This window comes from Bombus vosnesenskii, unplaced genomic scaffold (assembly GCF_011952255.1).
Source record: "Bombus vosnesenskii isolate JDL3184/JDL3185 unplaced genomic scaffold, Bvos_JDL3184-5_v1.1 scf7180000013336, whole genome shotgun sequence".
In the NCBI taxonomy this organism is placed as follows: domain Eukaryota; kingdom Metazoa; phylum Arthropoda; class Insecta; order Hymenoptera; family Apidae; genus Bombus; species Bombus vosnesenskii.
In genome coordinates this window covers 61927-87199 of record NW_022882974.1, presented here as the reverse complement: position 1 = coordinate 87199, position 25273 = coordinate 61927, and the positions used below count along the sequence as shown (strand labels likewise).

At 36.2% G+C, this 25273-nt stretch overlaps 2 protein-coding genes across 5 annotated transcripts in view; one reads left to right on the top strand and one right to left on the bottom strand.

Moving 5' to 3' along the window:
- Window positions 1–36: 36 nt before the first annotated feature.
- LOC117235979 (DNA topoisomerase 2-binding protein 1-A-like) lies at window positions 37–5999 on the top strand. Its single transcript, XM_033498527.1, has 20 exons — window positions 37–468; window positions 921–1670; window positions 1746–1885; window positions 1984–2110; window positions 2179–2286; window positions 2359–2565; window positions 2642–2858; window positions 2927–3040; window positions 3124–3194; window positions 3278–3447; window positions 3519–3624; window positions 3716–3800; window positions 3870–4007; window positions 4069–4250; window positions 4323–4483; window positions 4554–4759; window positions 4822–4973; window positions 5040–5249; window positions 5327–5380; window positions 5464–5999. The coding sequence occupies exons 2-20, from the start codon at window positions 1566–1568 to the stop codon at window positions 5518–5520; spliced, it is 2610 nt and encodes an 869-aa protein (XP_033354418.1). The 5' UTR covers window positions 37–468; window positions 921–1565; the 3' UTR covers window positions 5521–5999.
- Window positions 6000–7082: 1083 nt separating this feature from the next.
- LOC117235978 (protein patched) overlaps window positions 7083–25273 on the bottom strand; it is a 63813-nt gene continuing 45622 nt past the window's right edge. For 2 of the 4 annotated variants that reach the window (XM_033498522.1, XM_033498525.1), the window contains 5 exons: window positions 11712–12119; window positions 9092–10930; window positions 8353–8841; window positions 7981–8104; window positions 7083–7788 (listed from right to left, as the gene is read on the bottom strand). In XM_033498522.1, the coding sequence (XP_033354413.1) occupies window positions 7643–7788; window positions 7981–8104; window positions 8353–8841; window positions 9092–10930; window positions 11712–12119 (3006 nt within the window). In that variant the 3' untranslated portion in view covers window positions 7083–7642. Of the gene's footprint in view, window positions 7789–7980; window positions 8105–8352; window positions 8842–9091; window positions 10931–11711; window positions 12120–12683; window positions 13365–25273 lie in introns of those variants that run through there. The other 2 variants (XM_033498526.1, XM_033498523.1) reach the window with 2 other exon arrangements.

Here is a 25273-nt window from a genome sequence, read left to right as displayed (position 1 = left end):
CTACTATTATAGTACATTTCTGCCTATATGCGCATCGACGAAGAACAGAATAGACATGACATTCAATGTTTCTTGCAACTGTAACTTCAGGAAAAATAATATTCTTTCAAATTTTTGAATATGTAATGTTGTGATATGTGTAGTCAAAGAGGTGTAGGATAGAAACATATTATTCATCACGTCACGGACAGTTCCTTTACACATTTAAAACGAACAACGCCATATCAGAAGTCATTTTTTTTTGGACTACCGGTTCTATCTGCACTACATATTTTCAGTCCCAATTTGCAAGCAGTAATTTGCCATTACGTTTTAGAATAGCGTAGATTTATATCAAACAGTTTATGACGGGAATACCAAACGATGCGGCAAATTAATCCAAACTGATCATCGGTTGGATATTTTGAAACGAGATTTTATTCGAATCTTTTCGTCAACTGCGATCCTTGATATTTTAGGTCAACTGAGGTACAAGATGTTTAAACCAAGTTTGTCTATCGGTGCCAGCCGATATTCTTCATTCTTTATTGAATTGCCAGTGATCGAGGCGTATTTTGATTAATCGATATAGGTCATACTTGTTAAATAATTTCAACAATTTTTATAATGGCAAATAAGATTATTTTTAATTAATATTATTCAAAAATGATTGTAGTACTCTTACATATAATTTCTTCGTCTCTACATATCACTCTACATATAATATCTTACTAAATAGAAAAAAATGAAATAATTGTCCTACGCTGTTTTATGAATGCATTTATTAAAAACAATTATCATTCTTCAAAATGATTAATAATTAGCAATTAGAGAATTGATAACGAAACTATCTTGAAAAATAAAAGAAGACATTTCTTTAAATTAAAATAATTATCACTGTTATTAATTGATATATGAATTATAAAATTTTTATTTTGTAGCACATGTGAAGGTTATTTTCTGCGACAGTGGTTTTAGGTTTAATTCAAAACAGTACTAAACTGAATTGATAACGTCGCATGCGAACACGATGTGGGGGTTATGGAGGGTCACGTCTACTTTTCTCCTCTATATCCCTTCGGTGATTTTACCTAGTTTTGCTGTTATTCTACCATTTAAACAAAATAAAACATAAAAAATTAAACAAAAAATTTAAATAGAAATTTAAATTAAACGTTTTGAATACTATTTTATTAGGTATAAAATAATATCTTTTCAAAATTAATGATCTTTTTAATTAACTACACCTTTGTCAAGAAAATCTAACCTATTATAACGTAAAATTTACAATTCTTTATAAATAAAAATGAAAATAAGACAAAATATCTATTTCGATGGTCCGGGAGTGGAAACGTTACATTACCCTTATATCAGTCAAGTGAATGTCATTTTGACAAATATAAAGTTATTTCATCGTATCAAGCGATTAAAAACAAATTTCGTCCCTGGCAATACTTAATATAGTGCTCGGTATAGTTTTTGACGTATAATTGTGTGACACATAAAGATTTTATTTTTCATTGAATATTTATTTGTTAAATAAAAATCATATCATATATAAATAACCAGTTAGACAGTATTTAAAAATGAGTGAACAGAGTGAATCTATAAAAAAGTTCAAGATTTATTTTGTTACATCAAAGACGAAAAAGTCTAAAATATGTAGTGAAAATATGATGCGTGCGTACGATGTTAGTAGGTTTATTTTTACATAAATAATATATTTTAAGCAACAATAAAAACGATATAATGAATTGATCTTTCAGAAATGCCTTGAATATGATATGGAACCAATATGGATCAGTAAAAGAAATTCTACTAAATTGAAACTTACGACATCTGATATCCTTGTGGTGGAAAATCATGAACAAGTTCCATTGAAAAAATTAATAACAGCTGAATGTTAGTAAGTAGAAGCTTGATATTGATGTAATATACTGCTACATAAACTTTGCAAAGATAGTAGATTACATGATATTAATCAATATTATTTTAATGTTACAGCATAATTGAACCAGAATATTTGCCATTTTTTCTTAGTGCAACACCAGGTAGAAGAGGTCTAATGCATACAACAGTCATGGCAAATCTTTGTATATGTACATGTTCTCATTTATGTTTAGAAGATAAGGTATATTCACTAATGATTGTTTCTGCACACAATAAAAGAGGAAATATTAAAAAATCTTATTATTATAGAGATACATACAAGCATTAGTGGCAAAGATGAGTGGAAATTTTGCAATAGAGTTATATGATAAAGTAACACATCTTGTAACATCATCTGTTTTCTCTGCTGAATATGAGGTAAGTAAATTTATATCGCTAATATTATATTTATTATATAGTTTTATTATAACATTTAATTCTTTCTAATAGAAGGCGATACATATGAAAATACCAATAGTTACAAAAGAATGGGTTGAAGCAATATGGGAAGCGAGTAAGACAGATTATGTTGATCCAGATGACAAGAGGTTTGATAAATATAAAGTTCCTATGTTCTATAATTTAGTTGTAACAGCAACAAATATTCAGGAATGTGAAAAGGAAGACATTTCACGTTTAATTAGAAATAATGGAGGAGTAAAATACATATTGTTTAAAATTTTTCTTTTATATTTTAGCTAACTATTCCCTTATATTATTATTCTCTTTTTAGGTGTATATGAATAATTTGAATGTAGACAGAGTTAATGTAGTACTTACACCAGAAGATAGTCCAATAAATCAGAAGCTCAAACATGCAAGAGAAGCAGATATTATTTGTTTAACACTAAATTGGCTATATCAAAGTATAGAAGTCGGCCATGCTTTGCCTTTTAGGTACTATATATTTCAAACAGTAAAACAATGTTATTCTTCAAGAAGATCAAATGGTAAAAAATATCTCTTTAGTGTTATAGATCTATAAATTGGTGGCTAATATAATTTTTTTAATGTTCAGTACGTGAAACTTGTAGTTGTTCTACAACAAGTTTCATAACATATGACAAACAGTGCAGCAATTATATAGATGAAACCGCATTTAAAATCTCAACAATGAGCAATGTTTCTACTGGTTAGTATTACAAAATGCATGAAAGTAACTTACAGCAAAGATAAATTTTATTTTAAATTTATTCCAACTTTCAATTTCTACAGTTACTACAGTTTTGGCTAGACCTATATTTAATGAAGCAGAAGCGGCTGGTCCATTTTTATTTGGTTGCATTGTGCGTAAATTGCATTTACATTTTTCATATTCTATAATACTCTCCGATGGTATTTCTCTAATTAATTCTTTTCTTCTCTTCAGATTTACCTAGCTGGATTTACTTCTTATCAAAGGGATAAACTTAACAGAATATTGCATGTAGGTAGTGCAATGCGATTTGATTATATATGTGACATTATAACACACGTTATTGTCGGGGACGAAGATAGCGCAGCTAGTGAACTAAAATTATTGAAATCAACAGGATTATGGTATAATGTTACTTTAATGTCTAAATTAATATCTATTTAAAATTCTGTAATTTAATGGATATATGATGTAGTCCATATATATTGAAACTGGAGTGGTTGGAAGAGAGTATTAGATTAAAACGGACCGCGCCAGTAGAATATTTCTTATACAAACAAGAAGATAGTGCAATCCAAAAGGTTACAGAACCATCATCTTCATTAATTATGATATATACATAAAAATATAGTACGTAATATAGGTATTTATCATGTTCATATATTTTTCCAGAATTTACAATTGCTGCAAGAAAGGATGCCAGAACAAAGAGAAGAATCATTTAATCTCGGTCAACAGGAGCTACAAAATACGATCGGTAGTATCTGTAAATAATTGCTTACACTTTTTATGAAAGAAATTGAATGTACATCTTACTTTTTGCTAGCTTCAGCAACTGATGAAAAGGTGCAAGAATATGTAGAGCCGTATATACCTGTTTTGTCTCAAACGCCAGAAAGTCTTGAGTATTCAATGCTACCTGGAACAGATAATAGTGGTATTATTAATAATAGACTATTTGAAGGTAATGCTGTGGTAGAATATGTACAACAATGAATTAAAATAATGGTAAAATATACATATAGGTCTGACATTTGTCGTATCTACCTTCTGTAACACGTATAATAATGTGGTTGAAAGTATAGTAGCAATGAATGGAAGAATAGTTCCAGGTACGTTCGTTACGATTCCAGATTATGGTATTGTGCCAAAATGTGGTATGCCTTTAAATTGTACAGTGAAAGAAATTGTTACCGATTTGTTTATTGTAAGTTTCAGCTTTTTATTTCGATTTTCATATTTTGATATATTTTTTAGTATTAGCATTTTTTTTTTATAGGAAGACTGTGTAAATCAGGATCGAATAGTTGAAATTATGTATTATCATAGACCTGTATCTGTAGCAAAGCATGTATTAGTAGGTTGTGTTCTTACAATCAGCACATATATAAGAGTTGAACGATCGTATCTTGTAACATTAGCTATGGAATTGGGTGCAATGTATTATTCTTATCATATACCTTAAGGATAACTAGAGTGAATCAAGTATTAAAGCATTGTTTAATTTCAGATACCAAAATGTTTTTGCTCGTGAAATAATTATTGACAGAGATCTATATAAAAACACACATTTAATTTGTCCAATACCAAAGGGGAGGAAGTATGACGCTGCAGTAAAGTGGAAAATACCAGTTGTTACCGCAGAATGGTTAAAAGTCTGTGCGGCTCAATCAACATGGGTTGACGAAACGCCATTTCTTGTCGTGGAAAGTTTAGGTATATAAATACTTAATAAATTCATATTATATATGTATATACAAAAATTTGTATAATATTAGTCCCGTCTAAAGGCCCAGAAAGACCGATGGAATTCGACTTAAGTTTACCTCAAACTATCACAAATCAAATAGTTCTTTCTACTGAACCAGTAGCCAGTAGTTCAAGAAGCCACAACATTATTGTTCCAGAAGAATATTTTCCAAATTTACAAGTATATATTTTTTACATATTTCCTTTATTATAAATTTATGATCTATTACTAAAAAATATATTATAGATTCAAAATAATAATTTCGATGACATGTTGTTACTAAATAATGAACTCAGCTTACCTATGAACACAACTTCTAAACCATCAGAAACACTATGTAGTCAAGTGTTTGAACCCATCCCTTCACTAGAGACAGAAAGATCTCGGTTGGAAGAGATTAGTTATTCCTCAAATTTAATAAAAGCAGAACCTCCTTTGAGTAGGCCATTTACTAGAGTTAGTATTTCTTGTAAGCTTAATTATATACATAATACATAAATATCTAATAAATATTACCATAATTGAATGTATAGGTTCTCTCAATAGTTACAAAAAACTGGCAGGAAAAAAGTGAAAAGTTACCAGAGGTAATATTCTTCATTTATATATGTATATGTGTATCGATAAATAATTTTATATATATTTATTAATAAATACTACAACATTATAGAATTATAATGCAGACGAGACATTATCTGCAGTAGCAAACGGTGGTTTCAACTGGTAGAAATTAGAAGACACAGATGACAATGGTAAAACTGACAAATGGAATTAATATGTAAGTTAAAAGAAAGTTTCAGATAAGCAAAGTATGTGAAATATGCAAATATTCATAAAGACCTAAGAACAGTAATTGACTGTACTTCCAAAATTATTATAATAGTATCATTGTATTTATATACAAATGAAGATTATACATCATACAATTAATTGTTTCTATATTCAATATATAAAAATTATTAGCTTCTATAATACTAAAAGCAGTAGTAAGTTAATTATTGCACCTCCAATTTAATTGTAAAATCAAAAGAAGTACTGGCTCTATATTTTGAAACACGATCGAAAAAATAAACGTTTTACTATAACTGTATTTGAATAGGAATTTGTGGTATAATTTAGGAAGTACGATGGAGGTACACACTGACTATGTTTTTTCTTATGAAAGTGTTTTTTATGCACAATAAAGATTCTACATCTCTAATAGAACGTCTTCTTTCATTAAATACCTTATCTGCATTCTGTATGTTTACAAGATTGACTTCACATAAAAATACTTCTCTTATTGTACATAATTCTGTCTCATACCTAACAAAAAAAACATAAACATACATACATATTGGCTGTGGAATAATATATTACACCTTTTTACATAAGAGGTACGAATCGGATAGATCGACTTATTTTATTAAATTAAGTAACGATTTTATATAAAAATATATAGGGTGACATAAATAATGAAGTATTTTTACAAATTATCATATGAAATAGGCATTGTACAAAACGAAACGCTTTAAATAATCGTGATATCAAAGTAGACACGTAGAAATAAATAATAAATAGATTTTAAATTTAATATCGCTCGAAGTCATATACACACTGCACTATAACTGTTAGTGTATAAAATAAATAGTTACTCGAAATTTCATTATCATTTTCAAGGCACCACATTGTAGTCGTTGCAAAAAAACGGCGCAAGAGAGCTACATCGTCGTAATTACTTCTAAATTAGAAAGTTCTCCCTAAACAGTATTACGTAAATGTAATCTGTAAACCTTCGGTCACCTATATACCCAAAAGGGTACCAACGATTAATCTGCACGTAATTAGACCCAATAAGAAAGTCATGTATTGTCCGCAAAAATCTCAAACTACATATTATGCGCATAATACTATTAGTATCTTCTAGAAAAGAAAACGTCTCAATATATATATACATATATATTTCTGACGGATAAACGTTTCCAAAAATATGTTACTATATAATAGGTTTGTTTTGTATAACGGACTTTACAATAAGTTGTTAGGAAAAGTTCTATAAACACCCGAAACATTTCCAGTTTTTCAATCTTCGTCGTATTATTAACAATTATAGAACAGACGTTGAAATTTTTCTAGTTCATAAAATAATATCCTTATAGTTTCATGGAAACTGTCGTATACCACAGAGCGTGTAGTAAAGCATTTTCTTTGACATGCTCCTAAGTAGATTCGTTAAAAATATCATTTTATACATATACATACATACATATATATATATATATATATATATATATATATATATATATATATATATATATATATATCCCAATAATTTATCACACGTTCAATGCGTTAAAAGTGAATTACGAACATTCTGTTCGTACGTATGGCCCGCATTGGACGTACGATACAAATATAAATGCATTTTCGCGGACATTTATATACAATGTATCACTGCGTGTATCGATTCAGTATTTCTGAGTCATAATACTTTTGTTCTTTAATTCAAAGAGGACAAGCACGTTGTGTTATTAACGATGTGAGAGTACCTGGTAAACTCTGATCATTGGCTTTCCACGTTGTTCGTCCGCGGTGTTTTATATAAAATAAGGGCAGTGAATAGATTAGTTCGTATATCTAGTTTACAAAAGATTAAGAGAGAGGTGAAACGTGTCATGTGAGAACATTACGCGAACTTATCTCGAATAAAGCCATTGCTATTTAAACTTTGGGTACCCGCACATCGCCATACGATGTATAAAGAAAAGAAAGAAGAAAAGAAACTATAAATCTATCCTAGTCAGCCTTCTGTATGTTCCCGCTTTGCATGGTATTTGAGCAGCAGCTGCCGGTCTTCCCGGTACTTATTATTAGTGTTTATTTGGGTTAGTGTCTGAATCCGGTTCAGAACCGGAACCGGAAGACTCCCCAGCATTAACGTTCGCACTGCAGCGCGAGCTCCTTCGGCTACTGGAAGTCGTGTGTCTGCATTTTTCGCTACGATCCACTGTACCTACAATAATTTTACACAGAAATCAATATCCACGTAGAGCATTGCAAGAAATAATTCCATCATATTGCTTGTATGTATATTGTTTGTTTAAGATACTTGAATAAGTTACATTGAAAGTCGATGAATTTTATGATAAGTATGTAATATAATCATGACAAGAAACATTTTTAGTCAAACGTTACAATAGATACTCACTAGTTAACGGTGTATGAACTTCAACCTTTATATTAGCCGTCGCAGTGACCTTGGTTGTGATATGAGACGTAGATGTCACTGGTGACATTCGACTAGACCCACTTGTATCTGATCCGCTACAGTTCTGTTAGTTAAAAACAAAAGCACACACGTTAATCATGCTTCGTGGATTTGGAGTATCGGTATCATTCACGCGAGATAGTATGTAAGGTAATAAGAAGAATTTTGAGTAATGTGTAAGCAGTTACAGAGATAGAAAGCCAAATGGTAGATATTATCAAAAGCACTCTCAAGTCAAGTACATTTGGAAGAAAATGCCACGTGAGACAGGAAATATTTCAAAACAGTTAATATTTATGTTATATAACGTACCTGGTTGCCACAAGTTGATGTCGTTTCAACCTTCAACTCTGGCTGAACAATAATACAAGACTCCTGTGTACTGTGCCATGAATTGGGTTCCTCTGTAATGGTAGTGAGAGATGGTTCAGCGTGTAACCTGGCGTTATCAATTTTGTACGATCTCCTGGGGGGTGCAGGAGGTTTCGATCTTCTGACGATTGGCGAGGCAGGTGGAGTTGGCGTAGAAATACGATCCGGATGGTCATTGGGTATTACTTCTGGAGATGGGCCGATCAAAGACAACAGGATGGGGAAAAAGAATAATCCATTCACCAAACCGATCCCAATAAGACACAGCAACACCAAGAAGAAATACCGAACGATGAAGTCGAACTCGGAGAAGGCCAACATCACGACTGCTAATAAAGTTGTTATTGCTCCGTGAATTACAGGTGCGCACATGTGCTCCAGAGCTAACCGAATCCTTCTATCTCTGCTTCCAATGCTCGTAACAAAACTCTGCAAGAATAAAAACAAGAATATAATATATTAGAATATATTAGAATAATATATTTTAAGAATATAATATAATATGAACGAAATAACGAGTTTTACAATTGAGACATTGAGCACCAAAGTGGAATAAGCAATGTTCTTTCTGTACGCTCTTACTTTCTGTTACATTGTTCGTTTAGCTACTTAGGTATTGGGAGTAGTTTGCTTTTGTTCTCAATGTCTCAACTTATCCTCGACTAGTATTTATACTAACCAGACAAATATGCACTGTAAAGTGCACAGCAATTCCAATGCTGACGACCAACAGAACAGCAGGAACAGCGCTCAGTTTTATATTGCAGAGGCCCATGATTCCAAAGAGTTGTAGTACCACAGCAGCAAGAGAAGTGCCGACTAACAAAGCTGCCCAGAAATTCAACAATAATATTCCAACGACAGCAACACTGGCTGTTAAAGCAGCTAACAGAGCAATACCCAAACAATTTCTTAAATCCATATACTGTTCCCAAAAGAGGAATGGTATACCAGAAGGAAAATTTGGTAGTCCTCGTTCCTCAAATTTTTTGCACAGTTTTCTAACATTGCCAATTAGTTCTGTAATTTCTTGCGTGTCAGTAAGTTTATGCAGATAAAATGGCATCTGAGCGTATGTCAGAGGCATGCTTTTTGGAATCTTTAATTCATGATCATTAGTATAAATCCATTGCCTTGGTTCTGGCCTTAAATTGGCCTGAGAAGCACCATAAGCCAAAACATCGTTTGACACCCATGCACTCAAATAATTATAAAACGCTCTTGGATTGATGATCCCTTCTGAATCGATTAGCCTGACTTGAGTGACTAACGATTTGTCAATAGGATTGTCTACGTGACCAGTTTGTACCAACAATTTGTAAGCGAGAATTGCCTCGTCACTAGCATTCTTGTACCACCTTTCCTGTGTAATACATCCATTGCTATAATCCCTATCAAACGCGTTCTGCAGTCCTTTCAACCAGTCCCTGAACAAACTTAACCAAAACTCAGGCAATCCTCCGTTATCGTTCTTGATCACATTCTTTATCCTCATGAAGGCATCATGATACTCATACAACAATCTTTGATTGTTAGGGTACTCGAATTCCCTCTGGGTAACAGCATACATATTGTAGAATCCAAAGTGCTTTGCCTGGGCAGCTAAGAAAGCATGTTCATTGGAATTCTGTGGAACCAGATCGGTCAGCTCTAGACCATCATTCACCCTTACAGCTTGCCAAACACAGCCAACAAGAACTGCGATTAAAATCATCATGCCAAAGACCTTAGTCGCTGGTCTGGTGACAAAGGGAGCATAATGCTTCGCAGCTAACTGGGTTAAGGAGAAAGTGAGACAGTCGTCTTGGCTGCATCCTGTTAGGGTGTCTTCTTCGCTACACTGCTTATCCGAGTCCACTTCGATATTTCCACCGACCCAGGACTCATTCTGCACGTTTTGCGATGTCAGGATTTGCGTGCAGGTTTCACGGCGTTCTGGTGGTATCGCCCTCGTTACAGTTTGCTTCGCGGTACCATTGCTCATTCTATTGGCGTACTTATTTCTGCCAGTGTTCGATGGTAGGCAGCAACAGAGTATATCTGAACGACCTGAACGTCGTCTTCTCAGGTCCAAACTTACCATAGCTGGGAAAACAAGCAGCATAGCGGCCAGATTGAAAAGCAACAAGATACCAGCTTGAAAGCAGAACACTCGGAGTGCAGGAATTGGGATTATCGCTGCAGCGAAGAACGCTGACACGTTGCTGATTCCTGCTAGAAGGACAGATAGGCCGGTCCTTTTTAAAACCACTCCTGTCTGTTCTCCACTGGGCACTTCGTTTACCGAGAGCTCAGCGTAAGTATGAGTTAATAGGAACATATCGTGAACACCGAGTCCTAGAGCTAAGAAAGGGACGATCTGAGTGGTGGCTGCGTTGAAGGGGATTCCCAGGAGGGCGCAGAACCCCAAACCAGCGGCCACAGTTGCGCAGATGAGCATTACACCGGCTATGCCCACGCCAGCTTGCGAACGCACTGGATCCTTCCATCGAAGAAGGACTATACCCGCGTACAGTACCTGAAAGAAGATTATATAGCCAGTTATACAATTTTAATTATATATAGCCAAATTTTAGCAAGTTTCTAATCAGGCGAAATAAGAATGTCAAATACAGATGATACAGTTTGGTGGAAGGTGATTGTACGTGAAAAAACAAGTCGAAAATATGGAATACATTTTTTTCATATGATGTTTCCTTTCCGAGAAAACTGTGTTTGAAAATTCGGTAGGTATACCTCGACGTGGCTAATCCCGGACTGAACAGGAGCATATAAACGACAGGAAGTTAATAAATTGCACATAAAAATAAGTCAGAAACGTAGAATAACATTTTGTCATAAGATGCTATGCCTTGAAGAAAAATTAATTGGAAAATGCATCGTGCGTGTGCACAAGACCAGTCCTCGACTAAACTTTATTTTCTTGAAAACGAGGTGGCAAATGGGAAAACTTTATTTCACATCTTTTACTTATTTCCGCGCGTAGAATAACCTCCTGCTGATTTTATACTTTTCCTTAATTTATTGATACTTGGTCCGTACTTAACCAAGTTCAAGTATACTTGACAAATTTTCAAACTTGATTTTCTCGCAAACGAAACGTTATATGAAAAAACGTTGCTCCACATTTTCAACTTATTTTTTCACGTAGAATCGCTCCTTACCCGTTTGCACCACCACTCAGAGGGCACCCTGTATAATTGAAACTGTACAGGATCAATGTACCAGACCAACGTAACGTATCTATTACTTAGAGTATCCACGAAAGCGTTAGAAACCGTAATAATATTTATACTGACCATCAGTGCGCAGCCTATGGCGATTTTCATAACGGACACCTCGCTGTACTTCCCAAGTATGTCGTTCATGGTGGTTGTGCTGAACGCGTACAGATTGTACGGCGCTGAGCCATTCGCGCCCAGGTGCTTCTTCACTTGATTGCTGAACGCTCGTTGCCAGGTTTTAAGTACTTGCGATGCCTTCTCCTGGGACCAGTCGATATTATGTACCTTGTAGGTGTTGTCGAAGAAATCGTAAAGCTCTCGTTCTCCCATCAGCTGCACAACGGTCTGAAGCGCAGCTGCACGGGTCAAGTGACCAGTCTTATTGTGCTTAGCACCACCGACGAGTAATTCCTCGGGCCAGTGCATAAACTTGGCCGCGAAACCGTAACAGCCTCCCGTTAATTCCGCTCCTATGTCTGGTACCTGGCGAAACAAATCGTGCAGCTTCATGAGCATCTTCGGTGTCTGTATGAAGATAGTCCCCCTCCCTTCCTCCTACTCTTTTAATCTCGTATTTTTTGTCTTCGTTTAGAATTGTTCTACGTTGGTGTAAAGGAATAATGAATTGTTTGAGAGGGTTCAGAGAAACAACACCAAACGAGTGAATCTTTGTCCAGCCCGCATTTTCATGAAACAGGAAGCGTCAAAATTGTTCTGGACAGTTCCGGTTGTCCCAAACATCGCTCCAAAGTATCCTTTCAATATCGTGTTTAGTTTAGGGAATAATTTGAGAAAGCTGTATAGCCATAAGACAATGGACATCTTTCTTTATTTTCACAGCAATAATACATGGTATAAAGGATCTTCTTTTGGAACACGTCCTTACAACCTTAGAAGAACTCGGAACAAAAGTTTATGTATATGTTGAGAATTGTGGATCTTAGTCGCCGAAATAAATGTATAGAAACACTTATAGTACACGTAGAAATGATATTAAAATAGTTTCATATTTATTTAATATGTGATTTACAAGATATTCGTAGATACCCATAGCAATCTTTTTGTCTCGCCATCTTCTTTTCCACCATGCGTACGGAACAGTTGCATTCTTCCGTTTCTTGCGACGCTGCGCACGCACATACTCCCACACACGCTCATACTTATATATGTGTGCCACAACTACGCGGCTAATTCAGTGTAGCACATATCTCAATATGTATATTTGACTTTATGTTTGCTCGCGCATCTATAGGAAACGAACGTATCAATCGATTGTACGGGTATTTCGAGCACGTCATTCAGCAAACGAAATATTTCAGCCGGAATGCCACCTGCAACATCATTCTCTTTATCGATTCTCATTAAACGGACACTAATGAATCGTCAGACTAGCACAATGCATTCGTTACAGAGGTTAGGCCCCTGCACACTTGACACGGTTCATCCTGTTCACGTTATTTATCTTGGCATGATATAGCGAACCATTGGACAACGTCCAACCAACTAAACGGCGATCGTTTAAAGTGCTCACTGCTATGCTCCTTTTATAGGTGCCCATAAAATCACGGTGTGAGGTCTGCAGTACCCTATGCCATCGTTCCACTTACGATCGCGTTTTTATCATTTCCTGGCCCACCAAACCAACCATCCATTCCAAAATTTTCCTTTCAATCGCAATCATTCTTTCAACAGGCAAAGAAATTCCTAACGTGATTTCCTAAGGCTTCTATTGAGTTGGCAACTAAGTGGTTGATTCTAAGTGGAAAGGGGGTGATTCTACACGAAAAAAGAAGTCGAAAATATAGAATAAAAATTTTTCGCTCGAGGCTTTGTTTTCGAGAAAATCGACTTTGAATTTTCGCTCGGTACGCGTGCGGTACGTTATAACGGATCTCACTGTAGATCGTTGTCTCGATGGAAAAATTAAAAAAAAAAATTTTTTTATTCTATATTTTCGACTTCTTTTTTCGCGTAGAATCACCCCCTTTCCGCTTGTACCACCAGTATATAGACAGTATATAGACAACCACCCTGTATATAGACATATGTATATGTATATAGGCTGTCTCCGAAATCACGGTACAAGCGGTCGGGTGGTGATTCTGCATGCAAAAATAAGTGGAAAAAGGGGAATAACATCTTTTCGTTCGAGGGCTCGTTTTCGAGAAAAACGAATTTGAATATCCGTTGGTGCTCGTATGCTAATTGCGAGTCTCGAGGTGCCCGACTTCTCTTTCTGCTCGTGTTACGATAAATGCAAAACGAATGTAAAAATCATATATCAAAGATAGATCGTCTTTGGAGATATTCACACGTCAAATCTTATCGTCTCGACAATTTCTCGCAGATTTTCCCTCGGCAGTCGATCAATTTGATCTTCCCCCTCGGACAAATCGCATATCGTACAAAATGTTTGGCTGAATTACTCTGCGATGATCGCGTGTATAAGCATCGATAGTGATTAATTAAGTAGTTCAGAGGTAAGAAACTTGGAGTTGGAGAAAATCAGCGCTGGGAGAGGCAGGGAGAGTGTAACGACGAAAAACGAAAGCGCAAAAACGCGAGATACCGAGCACGTTAATCGCATACTAACGAGCCAGTGCTAATTACCAGTAATTAATTCGTCGATTATCGCACAGCAAGCAAGCGAGCGAATCGCGCAGAAATTGGCCTCGCGCCTTACCTTTGCTTCTATTTGTAAATTACGATATTTATTAACGCGTTTGCTATCACGGTGGCCATCGATGGCCTACGTTCTCTTTATTGAAACTACACTTTCGAAACTATTAAAATACGATAAATTCCACGCGAATACAACATACGAAAGGGAAGCACGTCAGCTGGAAAATTTGAAACTTTGCACAAATGTAGCTCATGCTAACAACGAAATAATTTTTTCCTAGCCGAAAAACGATAGAGGAAGAAAGTTAAATTAAAAGTTGCAGTGTCTTACATTTCTATATAATTATATAATACATTATTATGTAATATTTTAATTTTATATTTACACATTATTTAACAATAGTCAAAACTATCACACCAGTCATTTCCACTGGTTCTGGTAGAAATATTGGGTTGGCAACTAAGTGGTTGCGGATTTTGTCATTAGATGGCAATAGCTTCGCCTTAACTATCGCTGGTTCCACTGTTAACTTACCAATTAATGTAAAAAATATTATACAATAAATATATACACTATATATAATAATATTTAATAATTATCACAGACAAATATTTATTCCAAACGATTCGTTATACGACAATGACATGTAAAAACATATTCGTCATACGATGTCCAACTCTGCTACGAAACGCTCTTCGATTCGACGTTGACGAAAAAAAAGTCGTTTTCTGACAGCTGGCGAAACGCGAGACGATATCGTGTAGCTCACGACGCTCGCGTACCACAAACGCACGTAACATTAGAGCTGATCCACGGTGATTATCGCGTGTCTCGAGTATCAGTCCACGACCTTACGTGATCCGTCACGATATCTTGTTGGCTGATTTTTGAAAATCGTCCCGTGAACATCGATCCCCAAACAATTTACCCGGCGCAAGCGCGTGCCACCAAGAGACTACGATCGTATGGGCAATTCTGATCGAGTTGCACGCGCGAAATCTAATTTATCGGTTGCAGGTTTCTTGCGAATGTTCAAATGGATTTGGTTTCACCGTAGGTTTAAGCTCGGCAAGGTATAACGTGGGATGGATAGTATGGACAGTACGATAGCGATCGCAAACGTATTGTCTTGATGAAAGGAATTTTCGAAAATATTTTTGATGCTGCGTAAGCCAGCGTATGCGATCGCGAGTTAGCGTGGAAGACTTCGTACGTGTATGTTGCGTGCGTCGTATAAAATATTTCGACATTTCGTTAGCACTGATAATAAGCACTGACTGTCGCATACAAAATTCCTGATTCACACAGGGTGCGGCTGAATGACACATAGAAGCGAGTACGAGGTGATTCCTTGTGAAAAATTACGAACAAAATACACAGTTAAATTTGTTCATTTAAAGCTTTGTTTAGGAGAAAATCGAGCTGTAAAATTGACCAATTTACCATATACTTGAACATGGCTAATTTCGGACTTGACAGTATTAAATAATCGGAAGGATAAATCGAAAATGCGGAATTAAATTTCTTCTCAGGGCGCTTTGTTTGCGAAAAAAATAAATTTGAAAATTTATCGAACTCTATTTTCTTAGATGCAAGAATTTTGTTTTATATTTTTTACTTACTTTCGCTTCTAGGATAACATTTTATCGATCGTTTGCTTATATCCAGTCGGTAATTAGCCATACGGTAATTAGTATACTTGATAAATTTTCAAACTCAATTTTCTCCAAAACTAAACCTTCGATGAAAGAACTTTGTTCCATATTTGGTTCTTATTTTTTCTTAAGGAATCACCTCGTGTCCATTTGTAAGTGTTATTCGACCACACCCGGTATATGATCAAATTTGAGAACGATTTGAAAATGTTTAGAAAATTAATATATAGAACGAGGAGCCATTTTGAATACGTTGAAAATGGTACGTTATGGTAAAGATATTGGGTTTTGAAATTTATTAATGTAATTGATAATTCACTGATTTTTTAAATGTTTTCGTATTCTCATAAGATATATAGTGATGGACTAAATATCTTGTATGGACTTCATTTATCCACCAACAAGTTCATGTAAGCTATAAATGCAGTTCTATCGTAGTTCACGTCAAAGAACACTTTTGTTCGCTTAATCTTAAACCAGTCAAATACTTCTATCTTCTTCCGCCATCGAGGCGGAACGAGAGGAAATAGTAAAACGACAGTATAAAATCACATAAGCCAGGAGATTTTAAAATTCTTTTAACCAATTCAAAGTTTCTATTTTGAATATTTGACAAATTCCCGCCTTAAATATTCGTAGGCCACCGAAAAGCGTTTTATTGTTCCATTTCTCATCTCTTTGAGCCACACGAATGCAAATCTTGTGCGCGGAATATTCGAAAAATTCCCTTCCTAAACATTCGTAGGTCATCAAACAACCTTTCGTTCTTCCATTTCTCCAACACGCCTATTTCATTTCACTCTTTCCTTTTCTTCCCCCTCCCCTCCCTTTTCTTTCTCTTTTTAAGCACACTAGCGCAACTTTTTCTCATCCGCATGCTCTTTTTATATCTGGCGATCACCTGCGTAAATCGCCGGCCCTCGTTTCACGTTGAGTATAAAATATAGAGGGCTGGCCGATGGATGCGCTACCGGATGTCAGGCTGGCATACCAAATAAAGGCCGGCGAACGTGATTCTACCTGTGATTCGGTGTCGGCAGACGCGTTGCACGTGGACGGCGGACGTCGCGTTATGTAATTCCACGAACGGCCGCGCTACGCCGCCGTACTGTGACAAAACGTCAACGTACTACTGGCACGCTTTTCTTCTTTTTCTCCGCGTGTCCGACTAGTAGCTGTTTCTTATATGCCACTTGAATCGCGCACCGCTCTCGCACCACCTGGTCGCTCTTCTTCTCTTCCTCTTTCTTCCTCCTTCTTCCATCCTTCCGCCATTTTTCCCCATGTCCAGTATTTGCTTCCGTTATATCAGATGCACCGCGTCTTTCTCTGTCATTCGACAGTTTTACGTTTAATTCCATGTAGCAAGTGCTACTCGCTCGTTTCACTCGTTCAATGCAGCAGTTACAAGTTACAAGTTACAATGCAATTATCGGTAGAAGTAAAACACGACACACGCGCGACAGAGATAAACAAACAGAATGGGAAGGTTAATAGGAAGAAATTAAAAAAGGAAAGAAATAGAAGGTGACAGAGCGACGAGTGTCTAAACGAAGATACCATTGGCTTGGCAACTAAGTGATTGCGGATTTTGTCAATACCAAGCCAATATTACGTTCAAGAAATTGACAGCCTCGGCGAGGAACTAACAGTTGTGTTTCGATTTAATACTTTACCGACCGCTAGCGGTTCAACGGCATATGCACGTACGACAGATTAGGCGCAGATTCTCCCTGGCGCTAGTTTCGGTTTAGACTCTCCAATACCATTCTTTTCGTTCATCGCGAACGATAAGTTTTTCAAATTGGTATAAAACCGTGGGAGCTTACAAAGCAACGCAACTGACGCAACTGAGCAAGGTACCTTAGTACTAAATAATAAATTACTGCTCAAATAATGAGAAAGATTGTCGGCGACAAAAAGCTGATTAATAGGCTATCGGCCGGTAAGTATTGGCGGCAGAAAACCGACTAATCGGCTATCAGTCGGTAAAGTGTTAAAATTGCCAGTTCGCAACAGATCATATAGGGCAAAGTGTGTAACATGGGGTAACTATAGATCGTGTAACCTCGTATTAAGGATCGTTGAGCGCGTCTAGACATCGTCTATGGGGAATGAAGACGCCAGCTGACCTTGAAATCTCCAAAACCCTATGAAAGAGCTATTAGTCTGAAATTACGTTACGAGTCTGTGCAAGCTCGTACGGCCTTCGTCGGTTCGTCAATGGAACCAAATAAACAAATGTTAGAGAAACGGAGGAATAAAACGCTTCTTTTTCAGTCGATACATAATAATACACTTTGTTTTTAATTAATCGCGTCCGCTTGGATCGCCGAGCGGAGCAGCTGTTGAGCGCATTAACGATTTTCCCAGGAAGCAGTTGCCATCCCATTGCACGATCGCGTATCTGCGCCGGATCGACGATTTTATCGATCGTCGGGCTCGCAGACGACCGGTGTTCGTTAATTATGCGATCGGCATGGATCGGATAATAATTGCATTAAACAGTCATGAAAAGCAGGAATCTTTAAAAGACCGCAGGCTAGAGGTGGTCATCGTTATCGTCGTGTTCCCTAGAAAGCAGCACCGTTCTCGGTTCTGCAGAATTTAACGAGCCAGCGAAGCGGACGACGCGCACACGTGTGCACGTGTGGAGAAGATCGTGGCGACGACGTGGTTTACCACGTCAGGCCAGCCACCGGCCAACTAGATTTTAATTGATCCGTAAGACAATTAAGCCGACCGACTTAAACCTCACAGTTAAGAGCTTAATCGGCCGCGGATCCTTCGCATAACGGGCCACGCGTATCCGTTTACTTTGAGCGGTCGAGAGGCTCGACGCGAAGGTGATGAGTGCCACGAGTGCTGCTCGAGTACGGTAAACCCTTGAACGACGCGAGGCTCTCCGACGAGTAAATTTGTAAGCGGTTTGCGTGGGACTTTCCATCGCTGGAGAATATTTTCCGGGCGAAATTTCATCTGAAGCTATTTTTCGTCAATTAATCTTATCCGAATTTATCAGAGAATGAGATTCTATTCGCCTGTAACGAATAAGCGCGCGATTCAAAAAAATACTCAACGCGGTTATGTGAAATTTCAAAGACGATTCGAGCTGGTTCGCCTGCTTGCTGCGATAGAAAAAGATCAATTACTGTAAAATCGATACAAAAATCTGTCGCTATCCGCAAGAAAGATAAACAAGTTTCAATGCTTCCTTCTAATTCCCAGCTGTGTATTTTACCCCGAAAGAATTTTTGATTTTCGCGCTCATAGAACGAACTCGAATACTCGAACCCTCCATCGGTACAAACAAATTCGAAATTATCGGTATCGTAATATTTCGTTCGCTCCAACTGTGACTCGACACGCAGCGAAGTGAAAATAGCAAGTACACGGGGTATATACAGCAGATCGATTTTCTCCCCTTTCCGCGTAAGCTTCGAGGGGACGTTCCGTGCCCGCAGCTACGCGCCGATTGCCCGAGGAGAGGGCTGACTGCACCACGTGGCCATTAAGTGTAATTACGTTAAGTACGGGCGCGCGTACGCTGTATGGAAATAGAAGTAGAAATGAGGGGCCACGCTTGAAGAAAGAGGAGACACACGAGAGGAGCGTGGCGAAAGGCGAACGTGGTGCAGAAACGAACGGAGAAGAAATGAGAAGGAGAGGGGTGGGGGGAGAAGAGAAAGGAAAAAGAAAAGAAGAGAAGAAGAGAGACGCCTCTTCTCCCTTTCCAGATCGGATGACATAAATCCATGCTTTCAATTATGCGAAATTAATTGACCGCGCCTTGTATCTTCTCCCTGCAATCTCTCCCTTCCCTTGCTTTTTCCCTCTTTCTCCGAGTCTCCCTTCCCTCTTTCTCGCACGTCCAGCTTGCGTGTAAGTATGTACTTACTGCAGCGTGAAGCTCTCGGTATCGTGCACGCGGACCTACGTGAACTTTGTGTATAAATTTCATTGTACCTTTGTCTCGGACTTTGTTACGTCGCTTTGTACTTTATGGACCGCGTGAACAGGTAATATGTTTGTGATGTAGTGGATGAGGTAGGAGAAAGGAAGAAGAAAAGACAAGGTAATATGATGGAGCTGTATCTTTTCATAAGAGGAGGTACGTGGAATTACGTGCTTTCATAGTATTCACGCTGTTAATCTTGATATCGCGAGATTAATTCTTCGACATTGTTCGTCTCTAATGAGTATCTTTAGCATGAATTAATATTCATTTTTGTTTGTTTAATGTGAAAAGCTTTCCTGTGGATGTATATACGAAGGTATTAGGAACAATTTCTCCTTGGTAATAGTTGCATTGTCAACACATATTGTCAACATGTATTGTCAATACATACTGTCAACATATATTGTCAATACATATTGTCAACACATATTGTCAACATTTATTGTCAATATATCTTGTCAACATTTATTGTCAATATAATATAGTCAACACTTATTGCCAATACATATTGTCAACATATGTTGTCAACACAATATTGTCAACATTTATTTTCAATACATATCGTCAATACATATTTGTCAATACATATTGTCAACATTTATTGTCAGTACACATTGTCAACATATGTTGTCGACACGATACTGTCAACATGTACTGTCAATGCAACATTGTCAACATGTACTGTCAATACATATTGTCAACATATGTTTTCGACACAATATTGTCAACATTTATTTTCAATACATATTGTCAACATATATTGTCAATACACATTGTCAATACACATTGTCAACATATATTGTCAATACATACTGTCAACAACTATTGTCAATACAACATTGTCAACATTTATTGTTAATACATATCGTCAACATGTACTGTCGGCACAGTATTGTCAACATTTATTGTCAATAGAACAATGTCAAGATTTATTGTCAATACATATTGTGAACATATATTGTTAATAGAACAATGTCAACATTTATTGTCAATACATATTGTCAACACGTATTATCAATACACATTGTCAACATATATTGTCGACACAATACTGTCAACATGTACTGTCAATACAATATTGTCAATATGACATTATCAACATTTATTGTCAACACGACATTATCAATATTTATTGCCAATACAGTATCGTTAACATTTATTGCCAATAGAACATTGCCAACATGTTTTGTCAATACATACTGTCAATATATATTGTTAATACAGCATTGTCAACATATATTGTCAATACATATTGTCAACATATATTGTCAATAAAACATTGTCAACATATTTGGTCAATACATACTGTCAACATATATATTGTCAATACAGCATTGTCAACATATATTGTCAATACAGTATTGTCAACATACATAGTCAATACATATTGTCAACATATATTATCAATACATATTGTCAACATACATAGTCAATACATACTGTCAACATATATTGTCAATAAAACATTGTCAACATATTTGATCAATACATACTGTCAACATATATATTGTCAATACAGCATTGTCAACATATTTTGTCAATACATACTGTCAACATATATTGTCAGTACAGCATTGTCAACATATATTGTCAATACATATTGTCAATATATATTGTCAATAGTACATTGTCAACATATTTGGTCAATACATACTGTCAACATATATATTGTCAATACAGCATTGTCAACATATATTGTCAATACATATTGTCAACATACATGGTCAATACATATTGTCAACATATATTGTCAACACAGTATTGTCAACATACATAGTCAATACATATTGTCAACATATATTATCAATACATATTGTCAACATATATTGTCAATACATACTGTCAACATATAAGGTCAATGCATATTATCAAGACAACATTGTCAACATTTATTGTCAATACAATATTGTCGAAAATAGTCGAAGAAATTTTTAATTACTAAGTTAAACAAAAATCTAAAAAATATAATTTTCATTTCAAGAAGATCGAACGGTTTGTTAATTTGTAAAACTGAAATCAGTATTATATAATATTTGGTTCTTTATCGCTGTGTAATTTGTATTGCAATAAAGAAACATAAATCGTGTTATTAAAAAGCCACCGTTGCTTTCAAGCTTCTCGTCGCGTCGGTAGCATAATTCTACCTGAACTGTGGCAATCAGCTGCAGTTTACGGAAAAAGAACAAACGCAATTTTACAGCATCGGCTGCGAATTCGTTAATACTTCGTATTACCCTAATTAACCCATCCACGTGAAAGAAAAAGAAAAAGAAAGAAAAAAAAAAGAACAACTCGAAATTTCGTGCTACTCGGCCACGTTCACCAACCACCCAAGCACCAATTGCAATCAATCAAACCCAAATTTCTCCCTAATTACACGTTCCTCCCAAAGATCATTCCGCGCCGTCTCCACCCGTCATTACGCTAGAATTTCAACGGACAAGCCTGTCATTTTGCGGTTTCCGCGTACGAACAGGGTCTACTTCCTATCCAAAATATTCCGAGAAGCGATCGCGACTCGTCGTTAAGATTCTTCCAGATTTATGGCCAATTGTCAGCAGATAACCCGCGCATATCGCGTTTAAATCATTTCCACGCAACGGCACATAAAATGTTAAATTAACGATTGGAAAGCGAAAAACATATAATCTCTTATTAATTGGATTTTTACGATAACGACCGGCGCTTTGAGCTTGTTTTAAATAATTTGTAATAATAGGGGCGAATATTCCTACTTAAGAGAAAAATGAAAATAAGAATATTCCACATGTACATATCATCGACAATGAAAAAAGAATTTTTCTCTTTAATTTTAATTTCTTCTAATCAGCGAATAATGCGCAATTTTGTTCGTAGTGAAATCGTTTCTTGGCTTTTCTTTTTAACAATAATGCTATATCTTGGCTTTTTGAAAACTGCAGTATAGGAAACACGTTCGCATTAATTACCACCAGTAATTAACCAAACCTTTACACGATTCATACAATAAGACGTGAAACAAAAGGTAGGAATTGAAGGAGCACAGGTGTCTCCATAAATACGAAAAAGAGATTGTTTGTCAGTAGGAAAAATTGCTATGTGAAATCATAGTTACGCATACGTTGTAATATAGTAGACACATAGCACTCTATCTCTGTGTAGTATATAAAACTATACTAGTTCATTCGAGTCTGCTATACAATGAATAAAATGAAATAAATAATTTGTATAATTAATTTACCATATATTAATTATTATGATTGTTTTTATTACCTTTACGTATTCATTATTAGATCAAGCTTTAACTTTAAACAAATAATAAGTAATTTGTATAATTAATTCACCATATACTAATTATTATGATTGTTTTTATTACTTTTACATATTCATCATTAGATCAAGCTTTAACTTTATCCCAAATTCAATAAATTAAAATAAATAAAATTATTTAATTAAAATAAATAAAATTAATTAATTGAAATAAATAAAATTAATTAATTGATTAATTGAAATAAATAAAAATTATAATACTGCGCCGCGGATCTTCAACTATACAAAATTCTACGTAAATAACGACCTATTTCATTTATTAGATAGTACTACAACAAGTATCCCATTCTGGATATTTTATATAAATTTAATACGTAGGAAACCTAAGCTGTTTATTCGTTAGCTGTACCGCTTTGCCTGTAAACCTGTAAATTGTCCGTCAGCCTGGACGAGCTTTTACGCGCGAACGTGATCCGTGGACGCGCGACAGGCGCGGAATTCAGATCGTATGTTAATGAGGGCGAAACGACGGCCGCGTAATGTGTCGGCGGCGAAAAAGCGTACGTAATGCCGGTGTGTAGCGGCAGCGACCACCGACGTGGCGCAATAATGACGCGCATCTCTCGATTTTATTATTTTAATGTCGGTCCCGAGCGCCGCGGCCCACGCGACTCGCATACGCATTCGCCGATCCTCGCATGGGAATCGTTTCATTCAACGCAGTCCACTTGTCCCGTTTTCTTTCCCGCCTTTGCTACGTCCACGATTTTACGACCCAAAATTGATCGTTCCGAGGGTACCTTATCGGGCCATCTGAAATTTCGCCTGCGAATCGCCGGACATTCGATGGCTGCAACTTTGTACAAGTGCGATTTCCGAAGATATTCGATGACTGGTTTCGCAAACGTGCCGGTGCGCAGGAAGTTTGAAATGCGAGCGAGTGTGAGGCAATATATATTGGCGAAAGAATAGCACCGATAGGGTCGATCGATAAGAATGGAAATATCAGGGTGTAGCTGACAACGAGTGACCTCATTCGTACGCTATATTTTAGCAAAAGTGGAAACACTTAAGTGTAACTGAGCGTTAGTGTGAGTAAGGGTCGTGAATGAGAATGTATTGGGAAGTTAGGATCCATTGGTAACAAAGAAAGTATTTCAGACATTTGACGATGAATGTATTCATTGGTACGATATGGATTAATAAAAGTGGAAATACTTAGGTGTAACTGATCGTAAGTGTGAGCGAGACAATGTATTAGACAATACGGTATATTTTAGTGAAAATGGAAGTACTTAAGTGTAACTGAGTGTGAGTATAAGTGAGGCAATACACTAGCGAAAGAATTGGTAATAAAAGTGGAAATACTTAAGTGTAACTGAGTGTGAGTATAAGTGAGGCAATAAACTGGCGAAAGAATTGGTAATAAAAGTGGAGACACTTAAGTGTAACTGAGTGTGAGTATTAGTGAGGCAATACACTGACGAAGGAATTGGTAAGATCGAGTGGTCGATTAACAATAAATAAATATAGTTGAGTGTGAATGTCAATGAATGAACTCGTTTGTACGGTATACTTTTGCAAATGTGGAAACACTTAAGTGTAACTGAGCGTTAGTGTGAGTAAGGATCGTGAATGAGAATGTATTGGGAAGTTAGGATCCATTGGTAACAGAGAAAGTATTTGAGTCATTTGACGATGAATGCATTCATTGGTACGATATGGATTAATAAAAGTGGAAATACTTAAGTGTAACTGAGTATGAGTATAAGTGAGTCAATACACTGGCGAAAGAATTGGTAAGATCGAGTGATCGATTAACAATAAATAAATATAGTTGAACAATAAATATAGTTGAATGTGAATGTCAATGAATGAACTCGTTTGTACGGTATATTTTTGCAAAAGTGGAAACACTTAAGTGTAACTGAACGTTAGTGTGAGTAAGGATCGTGAATGAGAATGTATTGGGAAGTTAGGATCCATTGGTAACAGAGAAAGTATTTGAGTCATTTGAAGATGAATGCATTCATTGGTACGATATGGATTAATAAAAGTGGAAATACTTAGGTGTAACTGAGTATGAGTATAAGTGAGTCAATACACTGACGAAGGAATTGGTAAGATCGAGTGGTCGATTAACAATAAATAA